Genomic DNA, 16,041 nt, shown 5'->3' with positions numbered 1-16,041 from the left:
GGGACCAGAGCATCCTGCTGGTGTGGCTGGGAGCCAGGGTAGCCCAGAGAGGCTGGCACCCGTTGTGTGGAAGCACTGTCTTCCTTACATTCAGAGCATGCAAACACAAACTCATGCACAGTTTGGGTTTTATTTTGTTTTCTCTACTTCCAATGCAGCAAAGCCTGAGGAGTTTCCAAGGAAACCCCTGGGCCTGGAGCTCTCCCTCAACCCAGTAGCCATAAAGGAAAACACAGCAGCCAATGGCCAGAATGGCCAGGTGGGTGAGCACACCCCAGACAGGGAGCCCCATCGCCACAAAGTTCCTGGCACACCAGGAGGAGTGACAGTGGTGGAAGCGAGGATTCTCACCTTCCAGGGTAGTGAAGCAGCCGAAGCAACAAACGTGCCCGTTCCAGGTGGGCAGCCACCAGATGAGGAGGGTCAGGTGGAGCCCATCATGGACGGGCAGCCATCATCTCTTCTGAAGGCAAGCGAGACGCAGGCCCAGCAACACCTCCTGCCCACAGTCCTGCCTCCAGAGCAGCCTCTTCTTGCTCCTGGCTGTGCCGTGGTGGACCATGGAGTCTCCCTCCATGCCCCAGCTGAGCACAGCTCCTTAGACTCCTCTCTCCAAAACAGGCCGGCTCCTCCTGACTCCAGCACCGCTGAGCTTTCCTCTACGGACCAGGCAGTGTGGCAGCCAAATCCCGCTGCCCTGCCAGCAGGGGAACAGGCATCTTCCCTGAGCAGAGACGCAGTGCTTGAAGCAGCCCCCCATCCTCTGCCAGCCGGCTGCCAGCAGCTCTCCTGCACTTCACAGAGCGATGGCTCCCCCGAGAGCGAGCGCGGGGAGGAGGCGGCGGATGACAGGCACTGCAGGGCGGTGCTGCCGGACAAAATGGGCCTGAAGCACTCGGCATCCAAAGCCGCATCCACAGGAGAGCTCCTCAGCCTGCAGCACAATGGGCTGGGCAGTGCCACCAGCAGCACGCACTGGCCCGAGGCCGTGGGCGTGCTGCCCGCGCACAGGCAGGCAGGGGGCAGTGTGCCCATCTTGTCCAGCAGAGAGCCGGAGGCAGCAGGGATGGCCGAGGGCTGCCCCACCCAGCGGGCACCGTCCCCTCTGGTGGAAGGGAACAGCCCCTATGTCGTTATCAAAACCACCACTCCACTCCACCTGGCCCACGCGACAGAGCAGGACTTCTTGAACAGAAAGCAGGTGGCATTGCCTCTGTCAGAGACTGGACATCCTCTGCCTACCACCTCCATGCCACCACCTCTCATGGCGGACCCAGAGGAGGCAGAGGTCCAGAAAAGCCTCCAGAAACCATTAAATGCACTGAAAGCCCCACGACCCCCGCTGAGCCCCAAACCAAAATTACCGCCGCAGGTTGCCAAATCCCGCTCAGAGAACAGTTTCCTTTCAGGCTCTCCTTCCATGGCAAAGCTGCCCAAATCGGTGACGTTCTAGTGGGGATGGGGAAGGGGAAGTTAAGGGAGAAGAAGTGGGTTCTGGAGAAGCACCCTTGCCCCATTTGCAGGATCCCCTTCTGTCAGCAGGGCTGTTAGGGTGACAGCACAGCACCATTGCACATCAAGCTGTGCTTTGGTACGAGCGCCCAGCGAAGAGACGAAGCGGTGCCCACCAGCGCTAGGAGACACCAGCAGATTGGATTTGCATGTTTCCTGTGGACAAATTGGAAAATGCTTTCATTTTTTGTTCCTCAAAGCTCCCCAAGTCTCATCACTTGGGGGAAGAGGCAGGGCTGGTGGGTTTGTTGCGTGTTTTCTCCTGCTCCTGTCTGCTGTGGGAACCCACGACCAAGCAAGCAGGCACAAGGTGTCAGAATCCGAAACGCTTTCTTTACAACGCCCCATCGGCACAGCTACAGCATTGCTTTCAAAGGCCTTTGTAGCAATAGATCTTTATTTCGTTTCCCAGACCTGCAGTTGTAGGCAGCAGAATTTCCAGGCACTGCCATGGCATCCTGGCAGGACACAGGCAGCCCGCTGCCCCCTCTATGCAATTCCACAAAGCAGTGCCCGGCTGTGTCTGGCTTCTGCTGCTGTGGTGGATGGTGTTTAGGAGGACAGATTTAACAGCTGCTGAGTCCCTTGGACATCTCCTTGGTCACCCCAGTGTGGAGCTGCCAGCAGAGTGGTTCTTTCCCAGGTTCTCAGGGTGACAAGGACAGTGACAAAGGTGGAGCCTGGTCTCTTGGGCTGAGTGCCCTTTCTGCTGGCCTTTCCTTCCCAGGGCCAGTGCAGCGAGCAGGCTCGCTGCCTTTCTGTTCCCCAAACAGGAAAAGGGGCTGCTGGCTCGGGAAACCTGCCTGCACTACCAAGCTGCTGGACATGTGATGGCATCCAATCACAGTGCCCCAGATAAGTCCACTTTTGCTTTGAGTAAGTTAAGTGTCAGAGTGGAAAGGGAATGGGAACTGGGGAAGGGGGAGCACATTGCCCAGAACCTGCTCTCAGCCCTTCTGGTTGAGTCCACAGAGAATTAATGACAGGAAGGAAACTTGGACATGATGGGTGCCCACATGCCCACTTGCCCTTCATACACCAAGTCCTAGAGGTCTGTCCATCTCCTCCCCATCCCAAGGTGCAGCTGCTGCACAGCCCAGGCCATTGGCTGGAGATGTGCAGGGATCTGGGGAAACACCCCATATAAAGAGCTGGTCCAAAATTCTGGTTCCAGCATTTACTTCACCCTTAGAAGTGAAGGGACTTTATCAGGAAGGCAGATCAGTGAAAAAGCAGGACGTAGGCCAGATATGCTGAATTTTACTTTGCTGTCCAGAAGGGGTAGCTGCAAGTGCCATCTTAGGTGGGACTGCAAGTGGGATTCCCATTCCTTCAACAGTGATCCTGGGTAAAAGCTCCTTTAAGTTCTAAGGAGACCTTGAAAACTAATTTTTTAATCTCACAGGCTGCTTCAGTTGCATAACCTGATCTAAAGCCTACCTGAAAGCCCAGCAGAAAACTTCCACTAAATTACTTTGTGGGTTTTAGGAGCTGGACTTGATGATCCTGGTGGATCTCTTCCAGCTCAGCATATTCTATGGTTTTACGATTTATCAGGGTTTATTTTGCCTTGTGTACGTGTGGTGGTTTATGTTTGCAGCAGGGAGTATCAAAGGGAGCACTGGATTTTTGTTTGGATGTAGCCAGCCAGACCACAGCACCCTCAGCTTTCATTGGAACCCCAGCTCTGGCCCAGGCCCCATCTTCCACTGAGCCTCCAACCTTGCCCATCCTCTCCCTCTGCAGAGCAGGGATAACTCTTATTAGCTACCTCGCAGGGGTGTTGTGAGGAGTCAAGCATTGCTGTTTGAGGAAAAGTGCTCTTTGAATGTTCAGTATTTGTGTTTTAAGACACCACAGGTCCTTTCTAGGACAATGGCGTGTGAATTGTTTTTAATTTAGAGTATGTTTTTCCATAACTGTGCGTAGTTAAATGTTATTTGTGTGTTAAAATACCTGAGCAGTATTTCAGGACAGATATCCATTGCCTTTTGCTAGCAGCCCACTGGCCACAGGAGCTCACTGGGAAGCAACAAGAAGCATCTGAGAGCTGTTGGTCACATCTTGACTTGGCTTCTGTAGCTTGGGGCTCTGTCCTCTCCTTGAAGCCCACCTAGGACTCTTTCTAATGCATCTGAGCATCATGCTTGCAAGACCTGAGACCTCTCTCCCCTTGTTTTAACCCATTTTCCCTCATTTCAGGCACACAGCCTTTGCACATCATGTTGCTTGTGCGCCCAGACTCCTCACACAGTATGTCTGGGATGTTTTGCAGTATTAACATTTAAAACTGAGGTTTGCTCTAACTTTGGAGAGCTGTCAGATGCACAGTACTCACTGCATGGCATTTGGTGCATGATGTTCAACATGAATTTTGATGGGGAAGGGGTAGGAGTTGTCTTTCTCTCCAAGCCCTAATGGGAATGAGCAGCAAGGTCCTCAGTCATCTTCAGGCCTGAGGGAACCACCAGCAACATGCATTTCTGTCCTTGGTGTGATGCTGGAACATATCAATGCATGATCCCCAAGAAGATGCCCGCTCCTGTCTCCTCCTCCACCTCTTGCTGCAGACAAAGCTGCAGCCATGGTGGGTCTGTGGCAGCAAGGCCTGGCCCAGCCTCAGCTCTTTTGCTGGGAATAGGAAGGGAAGGAGAAGGATGAGGGTGGCAGCTCAGCAGGACAAATTACATAACCAAGCCACTTGCAGCCCTGCTCAGCCCCCTGCAACAGTCTCGACCCCTCAGAAAAACCACTCTTACTGTGAGCAAACATAGGAAAGCAGCTCCCCCCATCCTTGCCCTTGCAGCCCTGACACAATGCTGGCCTTGCTGCCTTCCATGTAGAGGTAAAGACCAATGCTGTGGGTTGGGGTTTTTTAGGTTTAGTTTGTTTTTCTTTGTGTTGTTTGTTTGTGATAGAGCACTTTGAGTGGCTGCAGCACTGGCAGACAGCAGGAGCGACGAGATCCAGCTCCAGCAGGGGCCAGAGGCTGAGGTTAGGGTTTCTTGGCCATGCACTTTGAGAGCCTGGCTACCGTCTGCTTTCCTTTTTATTTGCTATTCTTGTTTACAGCGTGGAACGCTTCTTCCATGACTCTTTCTAATGTATTATAAGTATTACTTTTAAGAAAAAAACATTTTTATGTCTGCCTTTTTGTTTGTTCAGTTTGGTTTTTTTAAAGGAATGGGTTTTTGGAAAAAAAAATCAATCATTCTTTTTTATGCTGATCCAAACTGTCCAGAGTGTTTGATGCTGTGTTTTACCTGGTTGTAGTAATAATGGTTAAAGAAATTTAGCATAAATTCAGACTCCACAAGTTTTCTTACAGGAACAGAAGCTGCACCAAGACACGTTGCCTTCTCCTGGTGACTTTTAGCTTGGTTCACTGTGTATGCTTCAGCTGCAACAGGTCCCTCCTGCTCCATCTCTGCTTTCCTCCCTGATTTTCTGTTGTAATTAAATCCAGGCATCCCTGGCAGCAGTGGAAAGCAAAATGCTCTTTTCTACTTACCACTGTCCTCTCCCAGCTGAGCAAAGGGCAGCATCCCTTCTGACACACAGCTGCTGATCAGCAGCACTGCTGAAGCTGGTTTTTGGCGAAGATTTTGTGTTTGGAGTTTGTTTTTCTGCCTGTAGGCAGTGTAGGGAGGGCTGGATGGGAGGGGGAGCGGGTGGACACAGCTCCTCGCACAGCGGGTGGGTGGGTGCGACTCACACTCGTGAGTCAGGGCTGAGCTGAGTCACGTTTACAGCAGCCACTGGGAGTGTAAGGTGGTGCTGCTGACAGCTGAAGATGCATTTTGAAAAGCTGTGCGTGAGCAGTACCTCTGACACACCCCAGATTTTATAGCCAGGGCTTCCTGGGCTTACATGATGATGGTACTGCTGCCTTTGAGGTGTTAAATGTGAGCAGTGTTCTGGCTCCCCTGAGAGAAAGCTGCCACTTAGTGTTAAGCAGCATGTTTATGGTAAACACAGGGCATCTGTCTCTGCCACAGTAGCACAGAGGGCACAAAGACTGACAGCAGGTGGAGGGGTCTGAAGTAGCTAAAGGGCACCCTAGGACTTAAGAGCAGTGCCTGAAAGTGGCATCCCCGTGTGTCTATCACCCACTGCTGCAGGCTGGTTTTCCTGCTTCTGTTACTGCCCTGTCACACTTAAGAGGTCAAACAGGAACGAAAATTGTTCTCCAGTGCCCTTAAATTAGCTCATTTATATTAACAGGTTAAAATCTGGCTTGAAACACCACAGAAAAACAAAAAGAAAGCCCCAGCACCACTGAACACTACAGTTTACTGTCACAGAAGCAGCCTGAGGATGCAGCTCTTCACACATCTGTGCCATTTCACACTGGATGCCAGCACAGGGATGCAGCACTGTGACCAAGGGTGAGATCCCCAGGCTGGAGAGAAGCAAACCTCATCCCTCCTGTGTTCCAGGTGCTCATAAGCAGCCTCATTGCACATGCTGCTTTGTGTCACCTCCCAGCCACCAGCTCCTGTGAACCTGTTGGCTCTCAGGCAGTGCCAGCTGGGACCAGGTTTGAACATCTGCCATGGTTACTTACGTGATAGGGAGTGCAGGGTTCAGAAATGGCATTTATCCAACTGCTTAAACAGCATCCCTGTCAAGGAGAGAGCAGAAGTGTCCAGAAGGGCAGCTTCCTCAAGAGAAGGTGAGTTGTGCTAGGTTTGAGGGTTGTGTTCCTCCATTAAACAGCACCAGCAGCACCAGGTCATGGCATGCTCCTTGCAGCAGGGAGGTGCTCATGTCCCTGAGGGGATGGGAGGGTAGACAGCTCCTGTGTCATTCCAGTACCCCTTGCCCCCTCCTGTGCCCCCCAGGGACTGACTGCTGCTAGCAGGGGACAAATATTAGGACAATCCCAAAGCCAAGGTTACAGATACCCACTTGATGGACATCATTGGGACCAGTAGCAAATGAGTGTCATAGATGGTGTTGAGGCTGCTGATTAAATCCTAGAGGTCTTATCAGCCAGGGACTGGTCCTCCCACTGCCTCTTCCTCTGCACTTGGTATTTGCCAGTATTAACATCCCCCTTTTCCTGGTGGAGCCATTGCTGTTGTCACAGCAACTCTCCAGCTCCCAGGGCTGGTTCCCAAGGCAGAATTGCAAACTCCCCAAGCTGTGCTCAGCTTTGGTGCCCTGGCAGCCCCCTGTGGCTCCTGTTCTTCCTGGCTCAGGAACAGCCAAACCAGCAGCCACAGGAGCTGGGACAGGCAGGAGAGCAGGTCTGTCCTCACTGCTCCCTGACTCTCAGCCAAGCCCCAGCTGTGCTCATCACCATCCCTGCCCACCTCCCACGACATGGAAAGCTCATCAACCACTGCATGCCTCCACAAGGCTTCAGCCACTTGGCACTGAATAATTGATGCTAAGTGGAGCCTGGAGCAGACAAGCTGCGGGAGGGAGCAAGGCTTTGTGCTGCTTTAGGCTCTGCTCCCAGGATATAGCAGGGGGAGAGAGATGGGTGTGCTGTGTCTGGCAGCTTTGTGCCCCAGCCAGTTATGCAGAGGCAGTTGGAGTTTGGCTGGGCCTGAGAGTGTTCTTCCTCTTGGCCTTGCTGTGCTGCTCACGTGCTGCTGTGTCCTACTGCCATGGTGGTGCTGCTGTGCTGTCATCCGTCACCTGCTGCTGTGGCTGCGTGCTGCTGTCGTGCTCCTTGTGTGCTGCAGAGGGGCCATGCAGCAGTAGATGGGACTTGGGGAGCAGATCAAGGGCATCTGCTGCTCACGTGCTGCTGTGTCCTACTGCCATGGTGGTGCTGCTGTGCTGTCATCCGTCACCTGCTGCTGTGGCACCTGTGGGAGCTGCAGATCAAGGGCATCCCAGTCCCAGTAGCCCTCGCTAGGGCTGGTGCCATGGCTCTCTTAAGATACACACCCTGCACTCGACCCATAGGAAGAGCAAAGTGGTTGCACATGGGGCCAAGCCCATCTGCCTCTTCCCACCAGCTGCTGGTGGCCAGGATGGTGGCTGTCACACCATCCTCTGAGCAATGTCACTCCCTTCCTACAGCACATTCCCAAGTATAAAGCAGTATATGGAGAAAATAACAGCCTGGCAGTTTAAAGAGGCAGGTCTGACAGCTTCCCAAACCATCTCCCAAATCCTACTGCCTCAGCAGCTAAGGAGGCCCACAGGGCATACACCAGCATCCTCTTCACCTAGAAGGATGTGGACACCAGGATACCACCAAACATCTCACCAGGAGATGCAGCAGGTGGACCCATCCCATGGGCATCCTTACTCCCTGGCAGCATTTACAAGAGTCCAAGATGGGGATGGAGAAGACTTAGAAGGCACACATGAAGACACAAGTCCAAGAAACTGGAGTCACTAAATCCTGGCTATTCTTCCACACAGTAAAACAGGCTCCTCCTAAGACACAGAGAAAAGTAAACTAAGAAATTTCCAATTTTGTCCAAAACTGGTATGAGCTCCCTTAGAGGTACCTGTGGCTACATGGGATGAAGTATCACATGCCCCACTTCCAACCATCCCATTAAGAACCTGGGCCACTCTGGTGCCCTGGAGGCTGCTCAGCCTGGCCTCACATCAGAGCCCTGCTCCTGGGACATCTAAGCCTACAGGCTTAGATAACCTCAGGCTTGGGGAAGCTGTTTCTTGAGTGGCTTTGCTTACCTTTATGGTGAAGGCAAGAAGTGATACAGAAGTACTGCTTAGGCTGGAAAGATGTGCAACAGTGGCAGTAGTCCAGATGGGAAACCTGGTCTGCTCCTCTACCAAACCACAACTGCAGGCGAGGAGGATGAGGCCAGCATTTAGCCAAAGCTGCTCTGTAATACTCAGCCTTTCATTCAGCTTCCCCCACCACCACCCTCACATCTCAGGTCTCTCCCCAGCACTGAGTCATTGCTGCCAGCTCCTGCACAACCCAGGTCTTTGCCAAAGCCCTCAGCAAGCACTGTGCACTCACCTGCTTTGGAGTCGCCCTCTCTGCTGGCTTAGGAGAATGCTCCTGTGGAAGCCCTCACAGACCAAAAGGCATGAGATCTGTTCCAGCACTTGATCAGCATCTTTAAGGACTTGTAAGCAATTCTGGCAGTTGACTCAGCTGTGATGTCTCTGGAGCCCCAACCCCTCTGTAACAGGGTGTGGGGCACTTGAATGATGTGAGAGAAGAACACGTGTTATACGCCTGTCCTGAGACATCTGGACCTGACCAGACTAGAACAGACCTCATCAGCTCTTCTGTAATTTAAGTACGGGTTCAAAGGTGGCACTCCTCCATCATCGGATATGCAGTCTCAACATAATCAGTAGGAGGCTGACTGAAGCCATCTCAGAGCTGGTTTTCACACTGGCTGGAGATCCACAGCACAGCACAAATTTAGTTCAGTTTTGGCATGGCCAGCTGAAGTCATCACAACAGCCAGAGATGAGCTGATGTACTCAAATATAGCAAAAAGCTCACCTCTGTGGACTCTTCCAGCTTCAGCTATGCAACAGGAATAATCAAAATACATTCTGCTCGCCCAAGCTGTGCTTCTGAAGCAGAACTGAGGTACACAACAGAATCCTTGTCATAAGGGAAATAACTGCAGTGTCTGAAAATTTCATCTTAACCCCCCAATTTCTTCTCCAAACCTACATTAACTCCAGGGAAACTGTAATCCTGGTATTACTTTCAGACTCGAGAAGTTCAGCTAGCACATCAGAACACATGGTGAGCTCATGTACCGATGTCCTGCCTGTCAGGGGCCAGCAAGATGATGTCCTATCCCCAGATCATCAGCACCAAGGTAGCAAGTGAAAAAGCTAAGTCAAGAGTAACAGCTCCACCTGAGAGAAGTGATACAATCTGGTTTTTGCCAACAGCAAAGATCAGACCAGATCACAGCTGAGGCATCTTGATCTGTGGTGATTTTCCTCCTGGAACAAAGATGCAGTACGACAATACAAAGTTAATATGTGGTTTTTGGAGACGATCTGTGGTGTCAAGCTTTTCACACCTCCTTTTGCTCCTAACCTACCTCCAACCTTTGGCATGGACTTGAACAATGACCTGAGTCTGGATTTCTTGTGACCCAGTTACAGTAAAAAACTAACCAGCTCTTGTGATAGTCTGTCACTGACCAGGACTGTCTGACAAGCTTGAAAATCTTCCCGAGTGCAGAAACCTCTCTGAAAGATGCTATTACTTCAACTTCCTGCTCCTCACCAAACTCTTCTAAGTAGTTGATATTCTGGCCAGTGCTGTTCTAGCATAGCCTCACCAAGATGTGCCAGTTTCTTGGAACTGCAGCTATTACCTGCCCTGTGAAGACACCTTGGCCCTGGCACTCCCTGGAGCTCTTCAGCTTCCTTGACTGCAGCTCCCAGTATTTGGCATTTGTCTCCCAGCCAGAAATGATGGGAGACTCTCAGTGGTTAGAGCCACCAGGTCCCTGAGAGAGCCCCAGAGTGTTACTTCTCCTCTGAAGACCTCCAGATAGATCTATCCCATCCTTCACCAAGGGCCTGAGGAAGGAAGGGGTAAGTTCTACTGCAGATGAAGAGCACCAGGTTCCTAGTGCAGTAACACTACCAAGCAAGGGCCCCCATGTCATCTTCTAGAAGGACAAAGTACTGCTGTCCTGTGGCCAGTTGTGCACAAGATGCCAACTTTAGGAACAACCCCCATCCGTCCAGTCTTCACACTTGAAACAACTCAGAGTGGGAGTTCAGCACTAGGTTCAGCATCTTCAGCAGTCCTTCGGCACAGGGACAGACACTGCTGTAAACAGCACACCCAGCTAAAGGCAGGGCACTCTCCCCTCAGGTAACTTCTCCCACTCCAGGAGCTGGTATCAGCCCTTCTGCAGGAACAGGGTGCCAGGCAGCTGCAGCCAGGGTGGGGGCTGTGCCCTACAGCAGTTCAGAGCAGGTATTTACAGAAAGCAAGCCATTAGCACAAGTCCTCTCTTGCCCAGGCCAAAAGCAAAGACAGTACCCCCGAGGAGCATGGGAGTTGAATTCTGTTGCTTTAATTCTGCTGCTGCCTGGCATGATGGAGGATGGGGAGTGGGATGGGAGGTTGCTTGCAAGGATGCTGGGAAACCCTGGGTGGGCTGTGGCTTTGTGCTGGGGGTGACCAGGGTTTCTTTACTGGTTTTGCCACGTGAGGCATGTGACTCACACCACCCTTGCTGCTCCCAACCCAGACCAACCTTGGCTGCCAAACCCAGCACCTCTTCAGGCCTGGGCTAGCCCATGCAGAACAGCTCCCTGCCACACTCACCTGGATCACCTTCCCCCTTTGATGCTTCTAATTCTGGATGCCAGGTAAATTAGCCTGTGCAATAGCTTGGAAGAGGGAAAGACAACGAGTACTGAGCTACCCACTGCACTGAATGCAATGCCTTGTCTTGGGGCTGCAAGTAAAAGACACGTAGGTCAGACCTCAGGCAAAAACTCCAAAGGAGCAGAGCTGAGCAGACAGGGTTCCCAACAGATTAGCCCTAATCCAAAACACTCTTACCCACTTGAAACCCAGGGACTGAAAGCCTGAATCCTTTAGTCTTAGTTGCTGAGCAGCCTTAGGCTTCTGCAGTACAGGAGAGCCCTTCTCAACATGCTCACCAGTCAGGAAGCCGTGCACAGGGTAGACAAGGATTTGCTTACCTGTACATACTGGAGCAGCCCAAGGTGTATGTGCTACACAGGTGTTAGCATAGCTAGGGCTGGAGGGGACCAAAAAGTCCCAATTATACCTCTACAGCACAACACATGAGAGAAGTCTTGTGCCAGAAAGAGCTGACAGGAAAGGAATCAGGGAAGGAACAAACTGGTACCAACTGAGGTGAAACCAGCTCTCCAGTCTCCTCGCTGATGCTTCTTCCCTTCCAGGCATTGTATCTGAGGCCATAAATCCCACTAGGACTAGGCAAAAGCAAAGTACTCAAGAGATGCCAAGAACAGGCTTGGACTGGTTGCACTCTTCCACCCTCCCAAAACTTGGGGCCAGCAGAGTTCCAGGTGGGCTGGGGAGGACATAACAAAGACTTGCTGGAGACAGAGACAAGCTGTCTTGCCGTAAGAGCTTGTCTCTCCCACCCCAATCACTTCCATGATCTACAGCATGACCTTGGTCTGTGAAGAGAAAAATCTCAGCACTCTTTCCTCCCCGCCATCCCACCAGTGATCCTTCCAGAGCACCAGCAGCAGCAGCCTCTGGAAGGAGGACACAGCCATCAAGGTGATTTGTTGAGACAATCAAATAATAATTTACTGTGATTCAATCTGTGGCTTTGTACAGTTGCCGGGGTGGGAGGAGGCCAAAGGATGAGGGGATGGGGATAAAAAAAAAAAATTGTTTGCCGCAGGCTTGGGTGAAGTGCGAGATAGTCCATGGAGGGCCACATGCTCCCCCTGTCCTCTTCCTCCTGCTCCTCTCCCCCCACCAATACTCCTCCTCTGAATCCGTTTGCTTCTTCCTTTGCTTCACCTCTTTCCTTGCACACTGCACAGTGGGAACGTCGCCAAGACACGGTCCAGACAGCTGAAACACAAGAGGACACTCATGAGCACCCATTCCCTGTCAGAGCAAGCGAGGCTGTTCCCAGTTCCTCACATTTTGGGATGATCCTGTTAGTGCCCACAGAGCAAAGGCAAAATGCTACACAGGTCTTAGAGGTCTGGGCCTGTCTCAGCAAAGCATCTGTACATCTGCTGAAGGGAACAAGTCTTGGAGTCAGTGGAGTGATGGGTGAGCTTTGGGCACCACACCAGACCTTCTGCCTCTTTCTGAACCTCCTTGTGGGAAGGGGCACTGTTTGGCAAGATCTTTCCACATCCTCCAGGGATGATGGGAACCACAATATGAGTCCAGGGCAAATGCAGCCAAATTTTTTTGGCCACAACACCCACCCTTCTTCTCCCCAAATCCCAGCATGTCTTTGGCTCACTTCTCCTTTTGTGCCTTGATGTTCCTCCCTCTCTGATCTTGGGCACTGCAGCTAGATTAAGCTGGGGTGTCTGGTTCCAGTTTCTGCCTGAACAGAAAAAGACATGGGCAACTCGCAGGGCATGTTCTCTTAACAGAGAGGAGTGTTTCCAGGTGACCCTTTCCCAGCCCTTCTTGCCCAAGCTGGTGCTGCCACCAGGCTGTGACAAGGATTGGGCTCCTGGCAGTCTGTGTAAGGGAGCAGCAGTGCCTGCCAAGCCTATGCTGTCAGCTGTGAGCCAGAGCAGGAAACAAGCCTTGAGCTCATATCCCCATCCGGAGGAAACGCTCCTGAACATCTGGAAGACACAAACATCTGGAAAATCTCCCTTAGCAGTGATAAGTGTGCTGGGCACAGCATTCAGCCGACCTCACACGCCTCAGCTGGGAGCGGAGGGGTGGGGTTCTGGGGTGGGTGTTTGCTCATAGGAAGCAAATGTTGCCAGCACTGTTTTTTTGGGTTTTTTTCCTTGGGAGTGGGGGGCAGGAGGAAGAGCTCTGCTATGCTCATGGCCTCTAGGTCAAAAAGTGTCACAGGAAACGTGTTCATCTCCACCTTCACGAGACACTCTTAATACCATCTCTGGATACAGTGCACTTCTCTTTAGGACTCCACAGTTATTTAAAGGGGTGAACGGCCAGTCCAGGTGCTTGGGAGAATCCCCAAAAGACATTAAGGGCAATGTTCATGCATGCATTTGTCCCAGTCCAAGACATCCTTAGATATAGATCTCCTTGTGGATTCATCCCTAGATACCCCTCTCTAACTTTCGGCCATGAAGGAGTTGGTTACACAGGCAGATGTTTCCAGGCCTTTCACTTAAAGCCAGCCAGCACATGCAGGGACAATAATAGGAACTCTCCCTAACTGCTATCCAGCAGTGTTTTAAATAAACTCATCATTTAAAAAAAAAAATGAGGAAAGAAAAAGAAAAACAGGCAAGTGAACATAAACAATCTGAAAAATACTGTTTCTGGCTCCAGCACACACAATTTATAAAAGCAAACAGCCCCCTTATGGCTAATTCTCAACATTGCATCAGTTCCAAATAGCCCAGGGGATTTATCTAATGGGGAAAATTCTTCTGAGGAACACGGGACTTTTCACAGCGAGACAGGTCTGCTCTAAAGCTTTAGGATGAGGCAATTTATGTGAGTGGATTAGGAGGCAATGCACCCAGCCAGCTCTTCATCTGAACCCTTCTAGAGCCAGTCTAGTGAGTATGCAGTGATCTGTACACCTTCAACACCAGCTTAACTCCTCTTTCAGAGCAGCAGCTTGGGAAGAAGCTTTCCTGGGGAAAGCACAACAAAATATTATTTTTTTAAAATATTCAGTTGTATAGAATTTTGTTGCACAAAATGAGGGGGAGAAATAAACAACCCTTTCCTGCCATACATTTGCTCAGGGAAGTGGGAATTTTGACTTGCCTACGTTTTCACAGAAAAACACTATATCAGTCCAAAAGGTGTTTCATTAAACAATACCTGCTGCTGAAGTTGATCCTGTGGCGCTTGTTTGTAGGCTAGTGCATCTGCACTCACCTCCTGCCCTGCTTCCAACATTCCCCCACTGCAGCTGATGTCCTGCTTCCACCACTTACCATAGTCACGACACCACACATTTACAGTTCATGCAGCCGGGGCCGCTCTCATCCGGGGGGTTCAGCTTGCGCAGCTTGTGCTGCCGGATCTCCCGCACCAAGGTGTAGAAGGCATCCTCAACGCCCTGGGGGAAAAGCACGGCTTGAAGCAGCTGCCCTCTCTGAGGAGGGACAGTGGAGAGGGCTCTGCTCCCCAGCAAGGTGTCCCTAGCACTGTCCAGCAGTGCAGATTGCAGTTAAAGGTACAGAACCAAGCTGGGAAGACTAACAAGACCTGAGTGTGTGTGGCACTCAGAGAGCAAGACTGAATGAGCAACCATGAGGATAATGATCTCTAAAGTCCCTGAGATTCATCAGCTTTCAGCATCTGAATGAGGTCTATCACCCAAGAGAAAAGCCACCACTGAGACCACTGAAGGTGTCAGTTCCATTTCCACCTCTGTGCTCTGGGAGCTCCACATGATCATTTCTGAACTGGTATATTCTGCCAAAATAGACCACAGATGAAGTTAACCAAGTGACCTGAGCTTAGCTGACCTGCAGTGACTATGAAGATTATTCCAGAGCCTTGGAGAAAGCCCTGAGAAGGCATCTTCACTGCTGTCACAGCATGACTATACCCTTCTTGTGATGGAAGGCTCAAGCCTGGACTGGGAGGGAACATCCTGAGGGAGAGAGCACTTAGCCTTGAGGAAGTAACTCAGCCCAGCCCTAACACCCATCTGTCTGCAAGGTGCTGCCTGCCCGTTCCTACCCCTCCAGGCAGCAATGGAGGAGAGAAAAGAGAAAGAGCATTTTGTTTAAAAGTCTCCTCCTACCTGTCTGGTTTTGGCAGACGTTTCTATGTAGGGGATCCCGTAGCTCCGGGCCAGATCCTGTGCTTGCCGGGTCTCCACTGTCCGCGCAGGGAGGTCACATTTATTCCCTACCAGCACCATGGGAACATCATCTGAGTCTTTCACCCTCTTGATCTGCTCCCTGCAAGAGGAGGAGGACATGTGAAGAAGTGAAGGAGCAGGTCCAGAACACGCCCCACCAGTTTCTTTGTTAAGATCTGACAGCTACCCCTCGCTCCTGTTGAATGCCTTGTGTTGAGCTTTCAGGAAAATGTAAATGACTATGGCACACAAGTGAGTAAACAGCAAAACAGGGCACTTCTGGAAATGAAAACTAAACATACTTGTGCTCTTTAAATGCAGCTATTTACAAAACAACTTGAATTATGACAATCTATATTAAGACATGAGCTTAAGATAGTTTAAGTTAAAAATGAATTCGCAAGCAGTTACCTGTGATATTTCCAACATTTTAGGTCAAGTAATTCCCCCCAAATGGGGAAAAAAAAATCACCTGCAACCAGAATTTGCTGAGCTGATAAAGCAGCTTTTGGCAGCTGTAACCTTTTCTGCAGATGCACAGGCAGTATTTGCTCCCTTTCAGTTTAGTTCAGGTCACTCAAAGTTGAGAAACCAACTGGGAACTAAAAAAACTGTAATGCTCACTTCTTCATTCCAACATTGGATCTAAAACTAGGTGGGCGAGGATGCAATCTATCACTTCTAAAAATCCTGAAGGCCATTATGACCACAAAAAATCCGTTCAATTCCCTTCTGATAGATAATAACTTCATTTGCTTAATAAATCATTTAACTTCAGATGCAAAACAGCTTTTTTTTTTTTGCTCATGGGTCCAGAGCATTTAATATGGTTTTAATTTAACAAATAAAAGATTTAAAATGCCAATTTCTGCATTTTGATTGAATGCAAATTTCCATCCAAAGGCAGCTGGACATTCATGCACAAAAGAATCAATAATCTTTTTCTAATGTAGTAGAACATAGAAATGAAGTCTGACTATATGCATGACATGCCATAAAGCCATTTAAATGTTCTGTGTAACATCCTGATCAGCAAATGCAAGTACTAAATTTAGTGCACAGGCTACACTTAGCTGAA

General features: G+C 50.5%; 2 protein-coding genes across 11 annotated transcripts in view; one reads left to right on the top strand and one right to left on the bottom strand.

The window, feature by feature from the left end:
* The window catches only part of LOC120511366 (USP6 N-terminal-like protein), an 83,853-nt gene extending 71,934 nt beyond the window's left edge, over positions 1 to 11,919 (top strand). For 3 of the 10 annotated variants that reach the window (XR_005629703.1, XR_005629707.1, XR_005629710.1), the window contains 3 exons: positions 159 to 2,388; positions 5,737 to 6,187; positions 7,552 to 11,919. Coding sequence is in view for 1 of the 10 variants with exons in the window: in XM_039728250.1 (XP_039584184.1) it covers positions 159 to 1,453 (1,295 nt within the window). In the remaining 9 variants the exon portion in view is untranslated. Of the gene's footprint in view, positions 1 to 158; positions 4,662 to 5,736; positions 6,188 to 7,551 lie in introns of those variants that run through there. The other 7 variants (XR_005629709.1, XR_005629705.1, XR_005629708.1 and 4 more) reach the window with 7 other exon arrangements.
* The window catches only part of HRAS (HRas proto-oncogene, GTPase), a 39,932-nt gene continuing 35,629 nt past the window's right edge, over positions 11,739 to 16,041 (bottom strand). Inside the window, exons 4-6 of the mRNA XM_039728251.1 lie at positions 14,904 to 15,063; positions 14,086 to 14,210; positions 11,739 to 12,037 (exon numbers count right to left, since the gene is read on the bottom strand). Of these exons, the coding sequence (XP_039584185.1) occupies positions 14,091 to 14,210; positions 14,904 to 15,063 (280 nt within the window). The 3' untranslated portion in view covers positions 11,739 to 12,037; positions 14,086 to 14,090. The remainder of the gene's footprint in view (positions 12,038 to 14,085; positions 14,211 to 14,903; positions 15,064 to 16,041) is intronic.

This window comes from Passer montanus, unplaced genomic scaffold (assembly GCF_014805655.1).
Source record: "Passer montanus isolate IOZ18808 unplaced genomic scaffold, ASM1480565v1 scaffold65, whole genome shotgun sequence".
Taxonomy (NCBI): Eukaryota; Metazoa; Chordata; class Aves; order Passeriformes; family Passeridae; genus Passer; species Passer montanus.
The sequence above is the reverse complement of the archived record's forward strand: the minus strand, read 5'-3'. Positions and strand labels throughout refer to the sequence as shown.